The sequence below is a fragment of the Lutra lutra genome, chromosome 18, assembly GCF_902655055.1.
Source record: "Lutra lutra chromosome 18, mLutLut1.2, whole genome shotgun sequence".
Taxonomy (NCBI): Eukaryota; Metazoa; Chordata; class Mammalia; order Carnivora; family Mustelidae; genus Lutra; species Lutra lutra.
Genome location: NC_062295.1, coordinates 35,918,587 through 35,935,279, shown reverse-complemented (window position 1 = coordinate 35,935,279; position 16,693 = coordinate 35,918,587). Strand labels below are relative to the sequence as shown.

Here is a 16,693-nt window from a genome sequence, read left to right as displayed (position 1 = left end):
AATAAAATCTTAAAAAAAAAAAATTGAGGGCCTCCTGTAAAAAGATGGAAAAAATGGAAGTTCTGCCCACAGGGAAGGCTGCGGTTTCCAGGGCACCTGTTAGGAGGCCCTGAGAGGCGACTAGCACCCCCTGCAGTTGAGGCTGGGGTTTGCCGCTCTCTGTGAGCACTTCCACATGGCACCTCCTCTCTGGGCCTTTGAACTCTAGACCCCCATGGACCCTTCCGCACCCTCCATCCCCAGGTAGTCCCCACAAGAGGGTGTGAGTGAAGGAGAGCTAACGGGAGCAGTGGAGGCCAGGTAAAGGGGAACAACAGGGACAGAGGCGCCAGAGACTGGCACCGGGCACTGAAATGGCGGGGGGGGGGGGTTGGCAAGGAAGGACGTCGTCCAGCCTGGGGAGAGCAGAAGTGCACACGGGGTCCCCCCAGTAGGAGCTGCGACCCTGGCGAGGGGTGAGAATACCCCAGCCCTGTCCTCCCCACCTTTCCTGGCAGCCCATTGGCCGAATCCGCTTATACTGTGGAGGGCAAGGGGCCCTGGGGCTGCGGTCACAGTCCAGTACCCAAAGCCGGGTAGAGAACAGACGGGGCAGGGGCTCGACAGAACCAGCCCCTCATCAAGCTGGGATCCCGCATCTCCTCAGAACTCTTCCTGGCCTGTCCCCGCAGGATACCTAAACCAGACTTGATTTCTTCCCCTCCCTTCTCTGAGGAGAGTTTCGAGTCACGAAGCCCCCCAGACTCTCGCCACTCAGCAGGCTCTGCCTCCATCCCGCTCTGTCCCCCAGAGGCTGAGCAGGGAGACTGCCACCCCCAGCCCTCTCTATGTTGTCCCCTCTGTGAGCCTCTACTCCCTCCGGCCCTGTGACAGGCAAAGTCCCCCAAAGCTTGTCCAGGACACCCACGTGGTGCGCTGCACAAAGGCCCCAGAGTCTGCCGCCCAGTCGGCATGTCCAAGGTCAGAGTTAGGCTTGGGACACTCCCGTAAGATAACCTGCTCCCCTGCCCCATACCTGTGACTTCAGAAGCAAGGCGTGCTGGGGTAGACCGCCCGCTATTCTGTGGGAATCAAGCCGCTTGATAGGAGCCTTCGTATCTTTGCTTTTTTTTTTTTTAAAGATTTTATTTATTTATTTGTCATAGAGAGAGAAGCGAGAGTGAGCACAGGCAGACAGAGTGGCAGGCAGAGGCAGAGGGAGAAGCAGGCTCGCTGCCAAGCAAGGAGCCCGATGTGGGACTCGATCCCAGGACGCTGGGATCATGACCTGAGCCGAAGGCAGCTGCTTAACCAACTGAGCCACCCAGGCGTCCCACTTTGCTTATTTTATAGTTAAATCAATATAATTCCCACTCTTATGACTTCACCTGGCCCGGTTCCTTCTGGGTCAGCTCTCCACTGGGTCCGGATTGGGTGCTTTGGGTGTGGGACTTGCCATCCACCTCGTACTAACCAAGCCCCTACAGATGACCCCCCCCCTGGACCCCAGGTCATCTTTGTGCCTGCTCTAAGCAGTGCTAGGCTGTCCCAGGTGGCTGGGTCATGCCTGGGACTGTCATGTCCCCAAGTCACCGGGCCTTGATGCTCCCAGCCATCGAAGCCCAGAGCTGCCAGGATTAGCGCTGGCTGCCCAACACCTATGGGCACGGAACCTGAACACTGCCATAGGGCCGGGCTCCTGCCAGGTGGACCTCGCTTCCCAGGGGCCCTGGAGAGCCAGAGACCCAGGTTCCATCCTTGACTCTCCACCTCCCTCTCCTTCACTCCATCATGCAGCGATGTTCCCACAAGCTCTGGGTAGCCCTGCTGCTTGGGTTTCCTGAGTCTCACAGTTCCGGCCAAGCCCCAGCCATTGGCCTTCCTGCAGATTCTCGGGTCCTCAGTGGTATCACCACTCCTCTGGGGCCAGCAGCCTCTCCCTGCTTTTCCTTTTGATGGCCCGCGTTCCCTGGCACAGCTGCACCCCGGCTGAGTGCAGGGCCTGTGCTCATGCCTGGAGTTCTCTGAAGAGCTCAGACCCTGCTGTCTAGGTGGCGGGGAGGGCGAGGAGACAGAGCCTTCACATGGGTCCCTGGCTCAGGGCTGCCTACTGAGCCATGAAAGCCAATGGGAGGTGCCAGGGGGGAGTGGGGAGAGAGATTAGCAGGAGTGGGGACCAGCACAAGCAAGCTGGAGCCCCGATTCTGCTAGGGCGCTGGCCCCACCCACCCAGAGATGCTGCTTTGGGCCATCTGAATTTAGCTCGGGGATCTCAGAACTGCAGTGACAGTGACAGTGAGCCCTCAGATAACAATTATAGATGCAGTCAAGGCGTTGGGATTCCATATTAGGGGTGATTGGAATCGGGAGGGGTTTGGTGTCATTTTTGCTTCTGAGCCGGAAGGAGAGAGCAGAGTGGTAGCTGGCAGTATGTCCCAGGGTAATGCCTGCCCAGGCCTGTGCACCCTGAGAGAGCAGGAAGCAACAGGAATAAGAGAGACCCAGACTGGACATTTCCACTCAGCCCAGCCAGGGACTGACCTGTCAGTCGGCAGCTTTCACCCTGGAGCGCACTGGGAAGGGCCCGGTGGAGGAGGGCTGGGCAGAGGCGACTTCTCCCAGACGCAGGGGCTAGCCTTGGCTTGAGCTCCTCCCGCACCGTGCTACCTGGACAGGTCTGGGGGGGACAGCAGTAAGGGACACAGGGCCCCCAGGGGCAGAGGGGCACGGGTCCCAACAAGGAGGTGGGACCTGTGAGCCATGGGCCAGGTGGCATTTCAGCCAAGCCTGAAAGAGAGCCAAAAGCTGGGTCCTTATTCAGTGGAAGGCTCAAGGGAGCTCTCTGGGGTCCCTTTTATAAGGGCATCAATGCTGTCAGAGAGGGCTCCAACCCATGACCTGGTGGCCTCCCAAAGGGCCCCCCTCCTAATGCCATCACACTGGGCATTAGGTTTTAACATAGGAAAGGGGTGAGTTGGAGGGGGGACAAAAATATCTAGTCCACGCCACAAGGTGACAGGGTCACATAGTAACTGGTGGCCGGAATTCCAATCCTCAAGTCCTCCCTGGAGGGACATTGCTATTTCCTAAGAGATACCAAGCTGACTCAAGTAGAAATGGGAATTTCTACTTTCTGGGGGGAACCTCATCACTCTGGGAACATTCTCTAGTTCTCCAATCTTTGACACCGTGAAGGACTCTGCCCATCGTCCTTCCAGAGGGAGCCCCTCCCCACCTTGGCCCCCCAACCCCAGAAGCCATGCCTACCCAGTCTGCCATTCGAGTCCATCCCAGCCTCCCACCAAGACCATGCAGGGCAGGTGGAGGGCAGAAAGGGGGGAGCAGGCAGAGATGATATATGTGTCCCCTCAACAGGGGCAGAGGGTTGAATCCAGGCCCCTGCAATGGCAGGGGTGGGGTCTAGACTGTAGACAGATGGGGGGTTAGGGGAGGCACGTGTTGTGACAAAGACCATTTCCCTAACCAGACTTTTAGCCTGGGCCTCACCTCAATTAGGCCCTGACTTCCAGCTTCCATGTCTGTCTGCATCACCCACTTTTAACAAAAATCCTGTCAAGTTGGTTTAGCCAGAATTCCCACCCTTGGTATCTGATCACCCTCCATATCTGGTCGTGGTTCTGGGCCCGATACCCTCCACCTCGCCACCCCCACCTCACCCTTCAGCCACTGTGAGGTCTGATTGCCCTGGCTTGCCGTCAGCAAGAATCCTGTTTAACTAGAATCTCCCCCTATCCCTGATGTTTCTCACGTCTTAGTAAATGTACATCCACCAACTTCCCCCTACCTTGCTCCTTGTGAAAAGATTCCTGTGAATCTTCTCTTGTCCTTGCTGAATCCAAATTCTCTTCTGAGGTCGCTTTCCCCATTGCATTAGGTCCTGAATAAAATCTGTTTTTGCTGCTTTAACTACCTTCTGGCTCTGATTCTTTTGAGTGGTTGCACTTCTGTCATCCCCCCATAATGGGAATGTGGGGCTGGGTGGGAACTTTGGTCAGCACCCCTCTGTGCTGGGCTCCTTGCCGATCCATGGCATGAGAGCCCAGGAAGAGCCCAGGAGGGCTTCCTGCAGGAGGAGAGAGTTGAGCAACTCCTAAGAGCTGAGTGGGAGTGAGCTCTGCCCAGACCAGGGGCCAGTCCCTGAAGGTGGTGGCATCATTCCCCTGGAGGGCCAAGCAGGAACTAGGCAGAAGACTCCTCTGGGAAACTCCATCTCACGACTACATCTTTACAGGCCCCCAAACTGTTACAGATCTATAACAAGGACATGGAATGTGTATTAATGCAGAAGTCTATGCTTTGGGGATACCATTTGATTTCTTACATCCTTTTTTTTTTTTTTAAGGTATTTTAAAATTAGTTCTCCAGGTGGATTTGGGAAATCTGTCGAGATTGAGTTCAGCAATGAGCACCAGGAAAGCCCAGTGAAGCAATGGTTGATAAAAACTAAGGTGTTACTGTCCTCAGGTGAGAGGCATCCTGATGGGGGTGGTCCCGGGCTGCTCCAGCAGCTGCCCAAGGTCGTGGACAACCTCCCCTCACCCCCTCTCCCACCTCATCTGGTTCCTTCCCTCCCCTGTCCTGACTGAACCTCTCAAGCAACCCCATAAGCCCATAACTGCTGGGGCAAGAGACAGAAATCACCAGGGCTCAGATGAAATGGACTTAGGGCGCCTGGGTGGCTCAGTGGGTTAAAGCCTCTGCTTTCGGCTCAGGTCATGATCCCAGGGTCCTGGTATTGAGCCCCGCATCGGGCTCTCTGCTCAGCAAGGAACCTGCTTCTTCCTCCCTCTCTGCCTACTTGTGATCTCTGTCTGTCAAATAAATAAATAAATAAATAAATAAATAAATAAATAAATAAATAAAATAAAAAAGATTAAATGGACTTGTTCAAATTTGATGTGTGTTTATATATTTATTTATTGCGCCATTGTTTCTTTACTTATTCCTAAAACAGATGAATAAGTTGAGAGTAAATTGGGAGGGTAAGTCAATCTTATGACCAGAGATTGTAGGGACTGGCAGAATGTGGTAGGAAGGAGCCTAAAAGTTGGGGGGGGGGAGTCAGAGAGAACCTGAAAAGCATTTTATTCTTAGGTAAGGAATTCAGATTTTCTCCTACAGGTCATGTGGGACAGAGATGGTTTAAGGGGTTACTGGGAAGGATTCTCAGTAACACCCAGTTGTTACCTTGTTGCCTTTCCTGTCTTCCTGTTGCTTCTCCTCCGCATCCTCTGATACTGTCCAGGAGAAGGTCTCTCGGCAGGGCTGCTGGTCTCCAACACCTCTCCCATATTCGCTCAACACCCTTTAGACAAAGACAGGGCAAGCCTTGAATTCGGAGCTTCCACCAGACAAATGGGGCTCGCCGTATTTTAACCACAGCATTTTGTTTCCACTGCATTTATTTTTACAGATGCCTTCTATCTTTTTTTGCGGGGAAGGGGCAGAGGGTGAGAAAAAATCCCAAGCAGGCTCCATGCCCAGCTCAGAGCCCGATGTGGGGCTCGATACTATGACCCCTCCATCTGGGCTGGGACAGTGATTTCATTTTATAATTAGCTTTTGACATAAGTGACACTCCACTACTTCAAAGGCTAGATCATAAGAAGCCTTACAGATCCCAAGCCCAGGTCTCTTGGGACCCAGACTCTACTGAGAGATACACACATCACAGAGAGAGATTATGTGGAGCTGCTCCGGGGGACAGCCCCACTGAGCTCCCAGCTCACCACCAGTATCAACTACCAGCCTCATGATGAACCCACGTCTCACCCCACCGAACCATCAGATGACATCACACAGAGCAGAAGAACCTCCCGGCTGAGCCCAGGCGACTGCAGAGACATGAGAAATAATATGCTGTTTTTAGTCACCATTGCACAACAATCATTAGCAGAAGCAGAGGGCATTAGATAAAGCAGGAGACATCTAGAAGGACTCCTGGGCTTGGGTCTCCATGTCCCCAGGTAGATGGTGCTGCCAGCCACTGAAAGGAGGAATCAAGAGATGCAGGCTTGGCTGGGAATTAAGAGCTCTGTGTGGTCTTCCTGAGCTTTAGATTTTTGTAACACCCAAATCTGGGAGACCAACGAGTCCTCAGGTCCTAGAGAGATGCCTGGGTGGAGGCTGGGGACCCTACCAGATCCTACCTGCAGGGGAGGCTCCTAAGGGCATAACTATGCCCTTCTACCATCTGGGGTGCTCACGATTCATTTCTACAATGTCTACATTTTTTAACATTGGAATAGTAGGAAGACTTATCTCGGGAAATCCAACCAGAGGAAGGAATTTGTGTTTGACTCTTGCTTTAGAAGCAACGAACATATTCAAAGGGCCTAATGTGTGCTGGACCCTTTTGCCCTTTTGCCTGTACTATTTCGCCTATTGTGTTTGATACACAATAACCCAGAACTATGGACACTCTTGCTCCCATTTTGCAGGCAAGGAAAATTATCACATAGTAACTGGTGACTGGAATTCCAATCCCCAAGTCCTCCCTGGAGAGACACGGGTATTTCCTAAAAGATACCAAGCTGACTGAAAGGAAGCAAAGACCAATAATAAGAGTCCAGCTCTTTTCTGTTTTAGAGATTTGATTTTATCTCCTTCCCTGGGGATTTTCCATTTTAGAGAATCCAGGGCTTAGCCAGCCAGCTCCTGATATGACACAAATACAGCCCAAGGGCCAGCCCAAAGAGATATTTACCTAATTGCTAAGAAAGCAACATGACACCCTGCTCTACTGTCATTATGGTGACGAACACATCACCGAGGGGCAAGAAGGATTTCACACCAGGTCCCTCTGTCTAGCACTAGTCCCTAAAGTACATAAACCCTGGAGCCCTTTCCTGACCCCTCACAAAACCTTAATCCTTATCTTTTGCAAACCCTTGTAGATACAATCATTATATGAAAAATTAAGACTGATAGCACTCTTGGTAATTTTGTGAGCTTTTTAAAAAAAAAATCACATCGTAATTTTTCACTTGATGAACCAGCCTTGAGTCTGGACCCCTTTACGAAATTTCCAACCATTAAGAAACTTCTTTTCTGGGGGTACCTGGGTAGCTCCATTGGTTAAGTGGCTGCCTTCAGCTCGGGTCATGATCCCAGGGTCCTCGGATGGAGCCCTGCATCGGGCTCCCAGCTCCATGGGGAGCCTGCTTCTCTCTCTCCCTCTGCCTGCTGCTCTCCCGTCTTGTGTGCTCTCTCTCTCTCTCTCTCTGTCAAATAAATAAATAAAATCTTTAAAAAAACAAAATGTCATTTCTTAGTGTTCATGTCTCCCAACACACATGATTTAGCCAGGCCTAACTAACATAAATTAGAGGAGTGATCTAAACACTGAAAAGCAGGGTCCCCCACAACAAGCAGGGCACAGGTGATGTGAACGTGATGGCCATTGACTCAAGTCCAAGAAAGAACCCTTGGACATGGGTGGAACTACAACTGGCAGGTGGACAGGGAGCCCTTCCCAGGGCCAAGGGAGGTGAGGACCCCAGCTCCCTGCTACACGGCCCTGGGGCCCGGCCTGTCAGATATCTCTGCAACCAGGATCCCCTACTCCTGACACAGGAATCCAAGTCTGGGATGCACTGGCCCTGGGAGCTATAAATGGGGACGAGCCACACAGATGGGGGCTCATGATGCAGGGACGCTGCGGTGGGGAGCATGGACATGGGCCCTAGGCACTCTGGCTGGGGGCAGGTGGGTGGGCAGCGCAGCTTCTGGACCAAGCCACCCCATGGATTGCACCAAGGTTCTGCTGTGACATTTGTTCAAGGCAAAAGTACAGGAGTGAGGGACAGCTCAGGTGCTGTGGCTCCCACCCCTCTTAGGCATGGAGGAAGGTGCCTATTCCTGTCTCTGCTGCCCAGACTGCTGATAGGAATGGAGGTGGAGAGTAGCCAGGACTGCACACCGAGCTGGTTTGTGGTTAGGCGGCAAAAGCAAGGTTGGGGGAGTTGGGTGATGGGGTGATGGGGGCAGGGATCAGGGGCAGGTGGATGGGAGACAGAGCCTGACTCATGGGACCACACTTGGCTGGGCTTCCAGAGTCAGGAGTTACTGGGGATGGGGGGGCGGGCACAGAGGGCAGGCCTGCCTAGTCTTAGATGCCTGTTGGAATGGAGAAGCCTAACAAAGGTGACAGGGATGCTGAGAAGGTCTGGGGTGAAGTCGGGGCAGTAAACATGATGAATCTGGGAGTCTGGGGCCAACGGGTTCCATGAAATCTAGCCCCATCTCTCCCTTTCCTTTCACCACCTGTCTCCTATAACACCTATGACCCAGCCATCAGGAAACTCTCACCATTTCGAATCACATCAGGCCCTCTCTGGCTCTCCTCCAGTGTACCCTGGGACTTCTGTCTGAATCGCCTTCCCCTCTAGTCCCACCTGTCCTCACCTTGCAAGCACTTTATGGTCCAGCTAAGACTTCTCCTTTGAGGCTCCTTGGCTCCCCCATGTCGGAGTCAGGTGCTCTGTTGTCCCCCACCCCGCCCCCATCCCACTGTATGACCATTTACATGTGTCTCTCCTACTGGGCTGTGAGCTCTTCAGCAATGCCTGTCAACACCAGGGGGCTGCCTCCTTTGCACCTGGGACAAACCCCACCCAACACAGGGCCTTCACCCTCCAACATGCTTGGCCTACCCACCTGGACGTGGGCCCCTGTCCTGGGTTCCCCAGACGCAGATTACAGAATGTTACTCAAGGAAAGGGCCAGGGGAGGCTGGTAGGAGCAGGGATGCAGAAGGATCCATACAAGATGTGGGTAGAGAATCAACATCCTAGGCCAGCGGAGTCTGGGGTGAGGAGCACTGAGCGTGGGACTGAATATGAAGTCCCTTTGCTCTAGGGCAACCCAGAAACTCTTCTGTAGAAATGAAACCGGGAGCAGGACACAAAACCCGGCCGTGAAAACACAGAGACAAGACAACGCATTTCCTCATTTAAATTTATTTTTCAATTTTTGTTTCTCACTTAACCAACACATTTGTAAAATGTAGCAGGCTGTGTTAGTAAAGGAGAAGCAGGGAGCAAAGAGAGGGGCAGGATGGAAGCAGCCACACATGGGAAGTCAAGAGCAGGAAGCACTTGGGGGCAGAAGGGGCAGGCAGCCTCCTCCACCGTCCTGCCTTCCCACAGGCATTAACCTTGCCTATGCTCATAAAGACCCCCGGACAATTTTGTAAACGTTGTAAAGAGCATTTATGTTGCCTCCAACCTTTGTCCCCCCAATTTTCCCCTCTGACCCCACCAGTGACCAGGCAGGATCTGCTCAGGCCAGCGCCCTGCATAGCCTAGCCCAGGAGAACCCCACTCCTGGGTCTCAAGGCCCCAACCCCATGGGCTTAGTCCCCGGATAAGCAACAGAGAAGCCGAGAGCTGGAGGGTTGCAGGGAGGTGGTGGTGGTGGGGAGGGATCTTAGAGCTCTTTCTCCAAGCTGGACCTTAGAGAGCATTCTCCAAATGCCCTCTGTTTCAACCACAGGCTCCTGCTCAAGAAGACACTGGACACGCCACCGTGGGCGTGGGACCTTGGCAGCAAAGAGGGCAAGAGCCTGCCTCCCACACTTGCTAAAACCCTGGGTTTCCCAGGAGGGAAGGGTTAGCTTCCACCGAGGAAGGGCTTCCTGGCATTGACCCAGTGGGCACTGACCCTGTGCTTATGAACACCAACATTTCAATCAGGATGATATCCACCCTGATGCATTCTCATTCTAGAAAGTACTTTCAAGGCAAATGCCTTTGAGGACAATTTAATGCCTTGATCGGTTTTCTACAAAGTGCAGATAAATTTCCTTTTCTCCCCATTTTTTTTTTCCTTGAAGAAATTTTCACCAGGATCAAATCCTATCCGTGTGCGTTTTACCACATACATTTGATTCCCTGGTTAGTGTCCGAGGCATGTCTAAGGTCGCCAGCGGTCACACGTGTCACTGGCAGTTTTCTCCCGTGGCTCTCCCCTCCACGAAGTCCGGTTTTCTGGGGGAAGGGATCCGGCCGACTCTTTGAGGATTGAGGATCGGTACCCAGTCACAGATTTGTGCAGCGTGCCGTTCATCCCGATGTGTGACACCTGTGCCACTCGGCCCCAGCAGCTCTCCCCCGCCTGGAGCGTTTCCGAGGGGCCGTGTGTGTGTGTGTGTGTGTGTGTGTGTGTGTGTGTGTGTGTGCACGTGGCCTCCCCTCTGCTGAGCAGGGAGAGAGCCGGGAGCCCAGCCATGGCCACCCATCAGGGCAGGCGGGAGGAGCCAACGCCCTTTCAGGCCCAAGCCCGCGCCCCCTGCCGCCCGTCTCCACCGGTCACGGTCATGGCGCCTTGTCAGCGGCCCCCGCCGCCTGCTCGGAGCGCGGGGGTCCGCCCGTGGAGGCTCGCGTGCTGCGGAGCAGACCCAGGCCTCTCGAGCGGCCGGCGCCGTGCAGCTGGCGCTCGTGGCGCCGGATCTGCACTTTGTGGCGGAAGCGCTCGCCGCAGTCCTCGCACACGTAGGGCCGCTCGCCCGAGTGTGTGCGCCGATGGCGCAGGAGGTTGGACGAGACGCTGAAGCGCTTGCCGCAGTCGCCGCAGGCGTAGGGCCGCTCGCCGGTGTGCGTGCGCTGGTGCTGCACGAGCGCCGAGCTCTCGCTGAAGCGCTTGGCGCAGTAGGAGCACGCGTAGGGCTTCTCGCCCGTGTGGATGCGCTGGTGCGTCACCAGGTTGGAGTGCTGCGAGAAGCCCTTGCCGCACTCGCTGCAGCGGTGCGGCCGCTCGCCCGTGTGTGTGGCCTGGTGGCGCACCAGGTCCGTGCTGCGGCTGAAGCCCTTGCCGCACTCCCCGCAGATGGTCGGCCGGTCCCGCGCGCGCCGCCGCCGCCGCTGCCGGGCGGGAGTCAGCGCCGCGCTGCCCGCGGGGCCCGGGATGGCCACCACGGCGGGCGCCGCCACGGCCGGCAGCACCATGAGCTCCTGCAGCACCACGTAGCCCGGCGGGGCCACCACCACGGCGGCTGGAGCCCCCGGGGCCGCGGGCCCGCCTCCCCCTGCGGCGGGCACCAGCTCCAGCTGCAGCTCTGGCTGCACGGGGGTCAGCTCCAGCTGCACCTCCTGCGGCGGGGCTCCCAGCTCCACCGGGGTCAGCTCCAGCTGCACCTCCTGCTGCCCCTCCAGCTGCTGCTGCTCCAGCTGCTGCTGCTGCTGCTCCAGCTGCTGCTCCAGCTGCTGCAGCTGCTCCTGCAGTTTGAGCTGCAGCTGCCGCTGTTCCTGTTGTCTCTCCAGCTCCTGCTGCCGCTCTAGCTCCTGCCGCTGCCGCTCCAGTTCCTGCTCTGTCCCCAGGTCCACCGGCATGAGCTCCAGCTCCACCTCTTCCTCCTCCTCTGGCTCCAGGGGACGGGGCGGCGGCTGCTCTTGCAACTGTTCTTGCTGTTGCAGCAGCTGCTGCTGCTCTAACTGTTGCTGCTGCTGCAGGTGCTGCATCTGTAACTGCTCCTGCTGCTGTCGCTTTAATAGTTCCTGCTGCGGCTGCTGCTGCAGGTGCTGTAACTGTTGCTGCTGGAAGTGCTGCTGCTGTAACTGTTGCTGTTGCTGCAGGTGCTGCATCTGTAACTGCTCCTGCTGCTGCTGTAACTGTTCCTCCTGCTTCTGCTGTTCCTGCTGTTGCTGCAGCTGCTGCAACTGGTATTGCTGCTGCTGCTGTAACTGTTCCTGCTGCAGGTGCTGCTGCTGCTGTAATTGTTCCTGCTGCAGGTGCTGCTGCTGCTGCTGCTGTAATTGTTCCTGCTGCAGGTGGTGCTGCTGCTGCTGTAACTGTTCCTGCCGCAGGTGCTGGGGTTGCTGCTGCTGTAACTGTTCCTGCTGCAGGTGCTGGGGTTGCTGCTGCTGTAACTGTTCCTGTTGCAGGTGCTGCTGCTGCTGCTGTAACTGTTCCTGCTGCAGGTGCTGGGGTTGCTGCTGCTGTAACTCTTCCTGCCGCCAGTGCTGCTGCTGCTGCTGCTGCTGTAACTGTTCCTGCCGCAGGTGCTGCTGCTGCTGCTGCTGCTGTAGTAACTGTTCCTGCTCCAGGTGCTGCTGCTGCTGTAACTGTTCTTGCTGCTGTAACCGTTTCTGTTGTTGCTCCTGCTCTTGCTGCTCCTGTGCTCCTTCCTGCTGTTGCATCAGCCCCAGCTGTGATCTCAGCTGCCCAGGGGGCACAGGTTGGGGTGTTCCGGGCAGGTCCTTGTTTTGTTGGGGCAGCCGGCCTTGCCCAGCTTGCTGCTGCTGCTGCAATTCCAGCTGCAGTCCTGACGACGGGCTTTGCGGTAGCTGCTCTTGCAGCCGCTCTGGCTGTTGTCGCTGCGGGTCCTGCTGTCCGGGCTGTGCTTCATCGGCGAGTCCCCTGGCCCCCATCCGGGCTGAGCCTGTTGGCCGTGGAGGGCTGCCGTTCTTCTCCCGAGCCTCTTCCTCCTCTTGACTCTCAACCCCACCGCTGCCACCTGCAGTGGAAATGGCAGGAAGCCAGGAGAGAAGGATCCACAGGCAGCTCTCAGGGTTAGACCCCCATGGCCTCCCCGCTAACCCTGCCCCACGTACTGCCACTCTAGGACACACTGTTGAGCTCTCAGCAGGGGCCCAAAGGGACCAGGTCAATTGGCCATGGTACCGGGGCAGAAACTGAAATGCCCAGAGGCGTGGGGTTGGCTTAGAAATGTGTCCGAAGATCTGCGGGTCGCGTCACTCTGGACTCTGGCTTGGCGACCTCTCCTCTGGGCCTCCCTCCACACAGCCTCCATGCTTAGATCTTGGCAGTGACAAGAGCTTGGGCATCTGGGGCTTCCAATACCATTCCCTGAGAAGTCTCTTGGGCTTAATTACCATCCAGTGGGAATCAGCAAACAAGTCACCCTGACAGCTAAGCCACAAGCCCATGCTGAACTCTGACCTCACTTAGGGTCATGCCTTAAATAAGCAAACTTGCCTTCTCCATAAATAATATAGAATCTCTCTCTTTTTTAAAAAGGCTTTATTTGGGGCACCTGGGTGGCTCAGTGGGTTGGGCCTCTGCCTTCGGCTCGGGTCGTGATCCCAGGGTCCTGGGATTGGGCCCCACGTCGGGCTCTCTGCTCGGTGGAGAGCCTGCTTCCTCCTCTCTCTCTGCCTGCCTCTCTGCCTGCTTGTGATCTCTGTCTGTCAAATAAATAAATAAAATATTTTTTTAAAAAGGCTTTATTTATTTATTTGACAGAGAGAGAGAGAGGGCAAGCATGACCAGGGGAGCAGCAGGCAGAGGGAGAAGCAGGCTCCCCACTAAGCAGAGAGCATGATGCAGGATTCGATCCCAGGACCCTGGGATCATGACCTGAGCCGAAGGCAGATGCTTAACAACTGAGCTACCCAGGCGCCCCAGTATTAAAGAATCTCTCTAAAGTTACTTGGAAGTATTACCACAGATGTTTTCTAAAAGTCCCTGAAGTGTCAGAGAGAGCACTAGGTTTCCAGTGGGAAGTTCTCAGGTCAGGCCCTAACTCTACCAGTTAGTGGCTGTCAGTCTCCTATAGCCCCAGATCCCCCCCACCCCCGCCCCGCCCCATCAGTAACAGCCTCAGGATACCCATGCTTCCAGCTCCGTGCATGAGGCAGGAAGGGCCTAGCCTCTAGAACCCAGCATGTGCCTGACAAATCCCTCTGCCTGTGGGTTAGGAAATTCGCTCACAAACTGACGAACAGTTGGGAAATGCCAAGGACAGAGCTAGCCCTGTTTGAAGGAGCCTAGAGATGGGACACGTTTGAGACTATTAGTCTGGAATGGAAAGGGCTAACCCCATAGTCCTATGTCAGCACAGTGACTGGCCAGTCACGTAACCTCTGGGAACCCAAGTGTCCCTGTCTGCAAAAGGACAGCGACCCTTCTCAGGGACACAGTGAGGACTCAAGGGGGGACAGGTGTGGCCCAGCACTGTACAGGTGTACAGTAACTCCTGCCACCTACACGTCACTCTGTTGTCCCATGTCACTGCCCAATAGCCACACGTCGTTTCCCGTTTTGAGCATTCATACTGTGTTACCAGAAAATCAAAGAGGCCTGCTCCATTCCCAAGTCTGCCTTCAACGGTCGTTCTTCCTACCACCTCATATTTTCAGTTTTGTAACAGAAAGCAGGGGTGCGATTTATAACATTTTGCTTTCTGGCCACTCTTCCAGGAGTATACTGACAGAATAAAACCAAGGGATATCTCCATGTAAGTAATTTCCTTTTAGGAAACTATTCCTCATAAGTTTGCTTAGGCTAACAGACAAGTAGTTTTCACATACGCACACCAGCCAGGAGTAGGCGCGTGGTGACAAAGACAGCCACGCAAACCTGTCCATCCACTCCCCCCTCCACTCCCCAGCAGGTCTGAGCCACTCCCGCCACCTCTGGGAGCAGCAGGGACACGTTGTGCCTCTGTGTCAGTCCTCATATTTCTAGCACAGCACTTGGCCGTGTGGCCGGTCCTGGCTTCTTACAGTCACATCAGCATTTTTAACGATGATGTTTTAGTAAACATATTATTGTCATCTGAGGCGCATACCATACCCTTGCAAGACTATTGTCGGTTAAATATTTGAGCTGGAAGATCCCTCATTTCATCCACACATCCCCACCCAACCCCTCCAATTGCTTTGGTTCTTTCCATGCTGTTCAACCCTGGCCTGGACCTCACTCAGTGCCCTCAAAAGACAGAGAGGGAAATTGGACCAGAGTGGGTCCCAGGGGGAGAAGGCATCTTGGAAGGTTCTACAGGGCCACATTTGCCTCTGGGCAAAAAGGGAGAAAGATGGATGGAAGCAAAGGTCAGGAAAAGCGGACAAGGTCAGAGAAGGCCCCAGGAAAAAGAGAAGCCAGGGGGGCCAATGCCTGGGGTACAGGCGGCAGTGGGAGAGAGCCCCTGAATTCAATCTGAGAACATGAGTCTGGAGCCCAGGACAGGTGGGAGGACAGTGGAGACTACCTGACCACTGGGGACACAGCAGCAGCTCCCAGCCAGCACACATCCGGGGTCCAGGGCATGGGCTGTGAAATGTCTGCACTGTCAAGAGCCTGTCACCAGCAAAACCACAGCCTGACAGAGCCACCTCTGAAAATCCTAAGGCCAACCTGCCAGTGTTGTTCCAGGCAGTGGGCGGGGCGTGAGCGGCTGCAGCCAGCCCTCCCCACCTGGAAACCACCAGCTGAACACCCTTGCAGACAGCAGGCTGCCCCCCACCCTGTAGCCCCTGGAGCTCTGGCAAAAGATCCTCAAGGGGGTCTGAGGGCTATCTCCCGGCTTAGGTCAGAGCCATACCCCTCTCCAGACCCTTACCTGAGAGGGTGCCAGGCCCCGGGCCCCCATCTTCAAGACACCGAAGCTCCAGCACAAAGGTCTCAGTGGCGGCCCCCAGCTCCATCCTAGCGTTCAGACCAAGATCCCGGGGAGCCAGCTGTGCTGAGAGGAAGGAAGGAAGCTGTTCAGGTGAGTCCCCACCCCAGGGACACTGACTGCCAGAGAGCCCTCCATCTCCTCCTTGAACCCCAGAGCCGGCATCTCCACCCAGCCTGGAAAGGAGGACAGTGCAATCCACAGCTGGGGAAGGGAGGAGCAGGGCGGCCTGGAGGCTCAGCTCCCAGGGCCCATTCATTTCCCGGGGCAGAGGCAGTTCCTTCATCTCCCGACTTTGCAGGGCCCACGCTCAGCCCCAGGCTGAGGGGGGCTGCTGGTGCACCTGCTCCTCACTGAGATCCGACTGTGGGAACCAGCCTTCGCTGGGGAGCAGGAGTCCCACCAGGGACATCTGAGGAAGTTTGCAGAAAAAAGAGAAACATCTCCCGTTCCACCGCCCCCTTCAAAGCACTGACAAGTGTGTTCCCTTCCCTGGTTTCTTGCCTCCCAAACCACTGTTGGGGTTCACCCCAGCCTTCCAAGGCCACCAGTGGGCCACAGGTTCCAGGTGCCACCGCAGCTCCCCGGGAAGGCAGGTTTCAGAGGAGGACAACCCATGGAAGCAGCTTTGGCCCACCGGCTCCTGAAGTCTGGAAGGTTCCTCAGCCCTCTCCTGCCTCCACCCTGGCCCCTGCGGAGATGTCGCCACATCCAGTCCTGCTTCCCCTCCTAACTCCAGCTCCCCTTTCCAGAATCCAGTCCAGAAGCCCTCCAGAGAGCAGGCCCCCCAGCCCCCCCCCCCCCGGCTTCCCCACCCCCCTCCGCCGGGCCCACCTGGGGCAGCATCTCCGGCTCCTCGCAGCGGCCTCCTCTCCAGGGGAGGTGTGGTCAGCAGCGGCTGGAGAGCGCGGGCCGGAGCGTCAGCCAGCTCCCTCCTGAGGCGCCTCCATCCAGAAAGAGCCGGGGAGGCGCTGGGCCACCGGGGGCCTTTCTGGGCACTGCGGCGGGCCTGTCGCGGTCAGGGCGGTGGAGGTCGCCCTGGGCCCAAAAAGGGGCCAAGCGGAGTTGGCGAGCTGAAGTTGGTGTCGGCTCCCGGGGAAGGGGTGCAGGGAGGGGGCCGGGGGCCGGCCGGGCGCGGGTCCCGAGCGAGGGCCGCGGGGGGTGCCGGGCGACACCGGTCTCGGCCCAGCCGGGGATCAGCTCGGGTCCGGCCGTGGTCCGCCAGCGGCCACAGGTGCCCGGAGCCGGCGGGCGGGGGGCGACCCGCGCCGGGGTCCCGTTGGCTCGCCCGCCCGCCCGAGCTTGCGTCCGGCGGGCGGCGGGCAGCGGGCAGCG

At 56.3% G+C, this 16,693-nt stretch overlaps 1 protein-coding gene across 2 annotated transcripts; it reads right to left on the bottom strand.

Moving 5' to 3' along the window:
• Positions 1 to 8,944: 8,944 nt before the first annotated feature.
• Positions 8,945 to 16,348, bottom strand: ZNF853 (zinc finger protein 853). 2 transcript variants are annotated; one of them, XM_047713186.1, is made up of 4 exons: positions 16,193 to 16,348; positions 15,302 to 15,424; positions 12,244 to 12,454; positions 8,945 to 12,024 (listed from the first exon to the last, which is right to left on the bottom strand). In XM_047713186.1, the coding sequence occupies exons 2-4, from the start codon at positions 15,384 to 15,386 to the stop codon at positions 10,317 to 10,319; spliced, it is 2,004 nt and encodes a 667-aa protein (XP_047569142.1). In that variant the 5' UTR covers positions 15,387 to 15,424; positions 16,193 to 16,348; the 3' UTR covers positions 8,945 to 10,316. The 2 variants fall into 2 exon arrangements, with proteins under 2 accessions (XP_047569142.1, XP_047569141.1); XM_047713185.1 differs by having other exon boundaries at positions 15,302 to 15,419; positions 16,193 to 16,343.
• Positions 16,349 to 16,693: the final 345 nt, after the last annotated feature.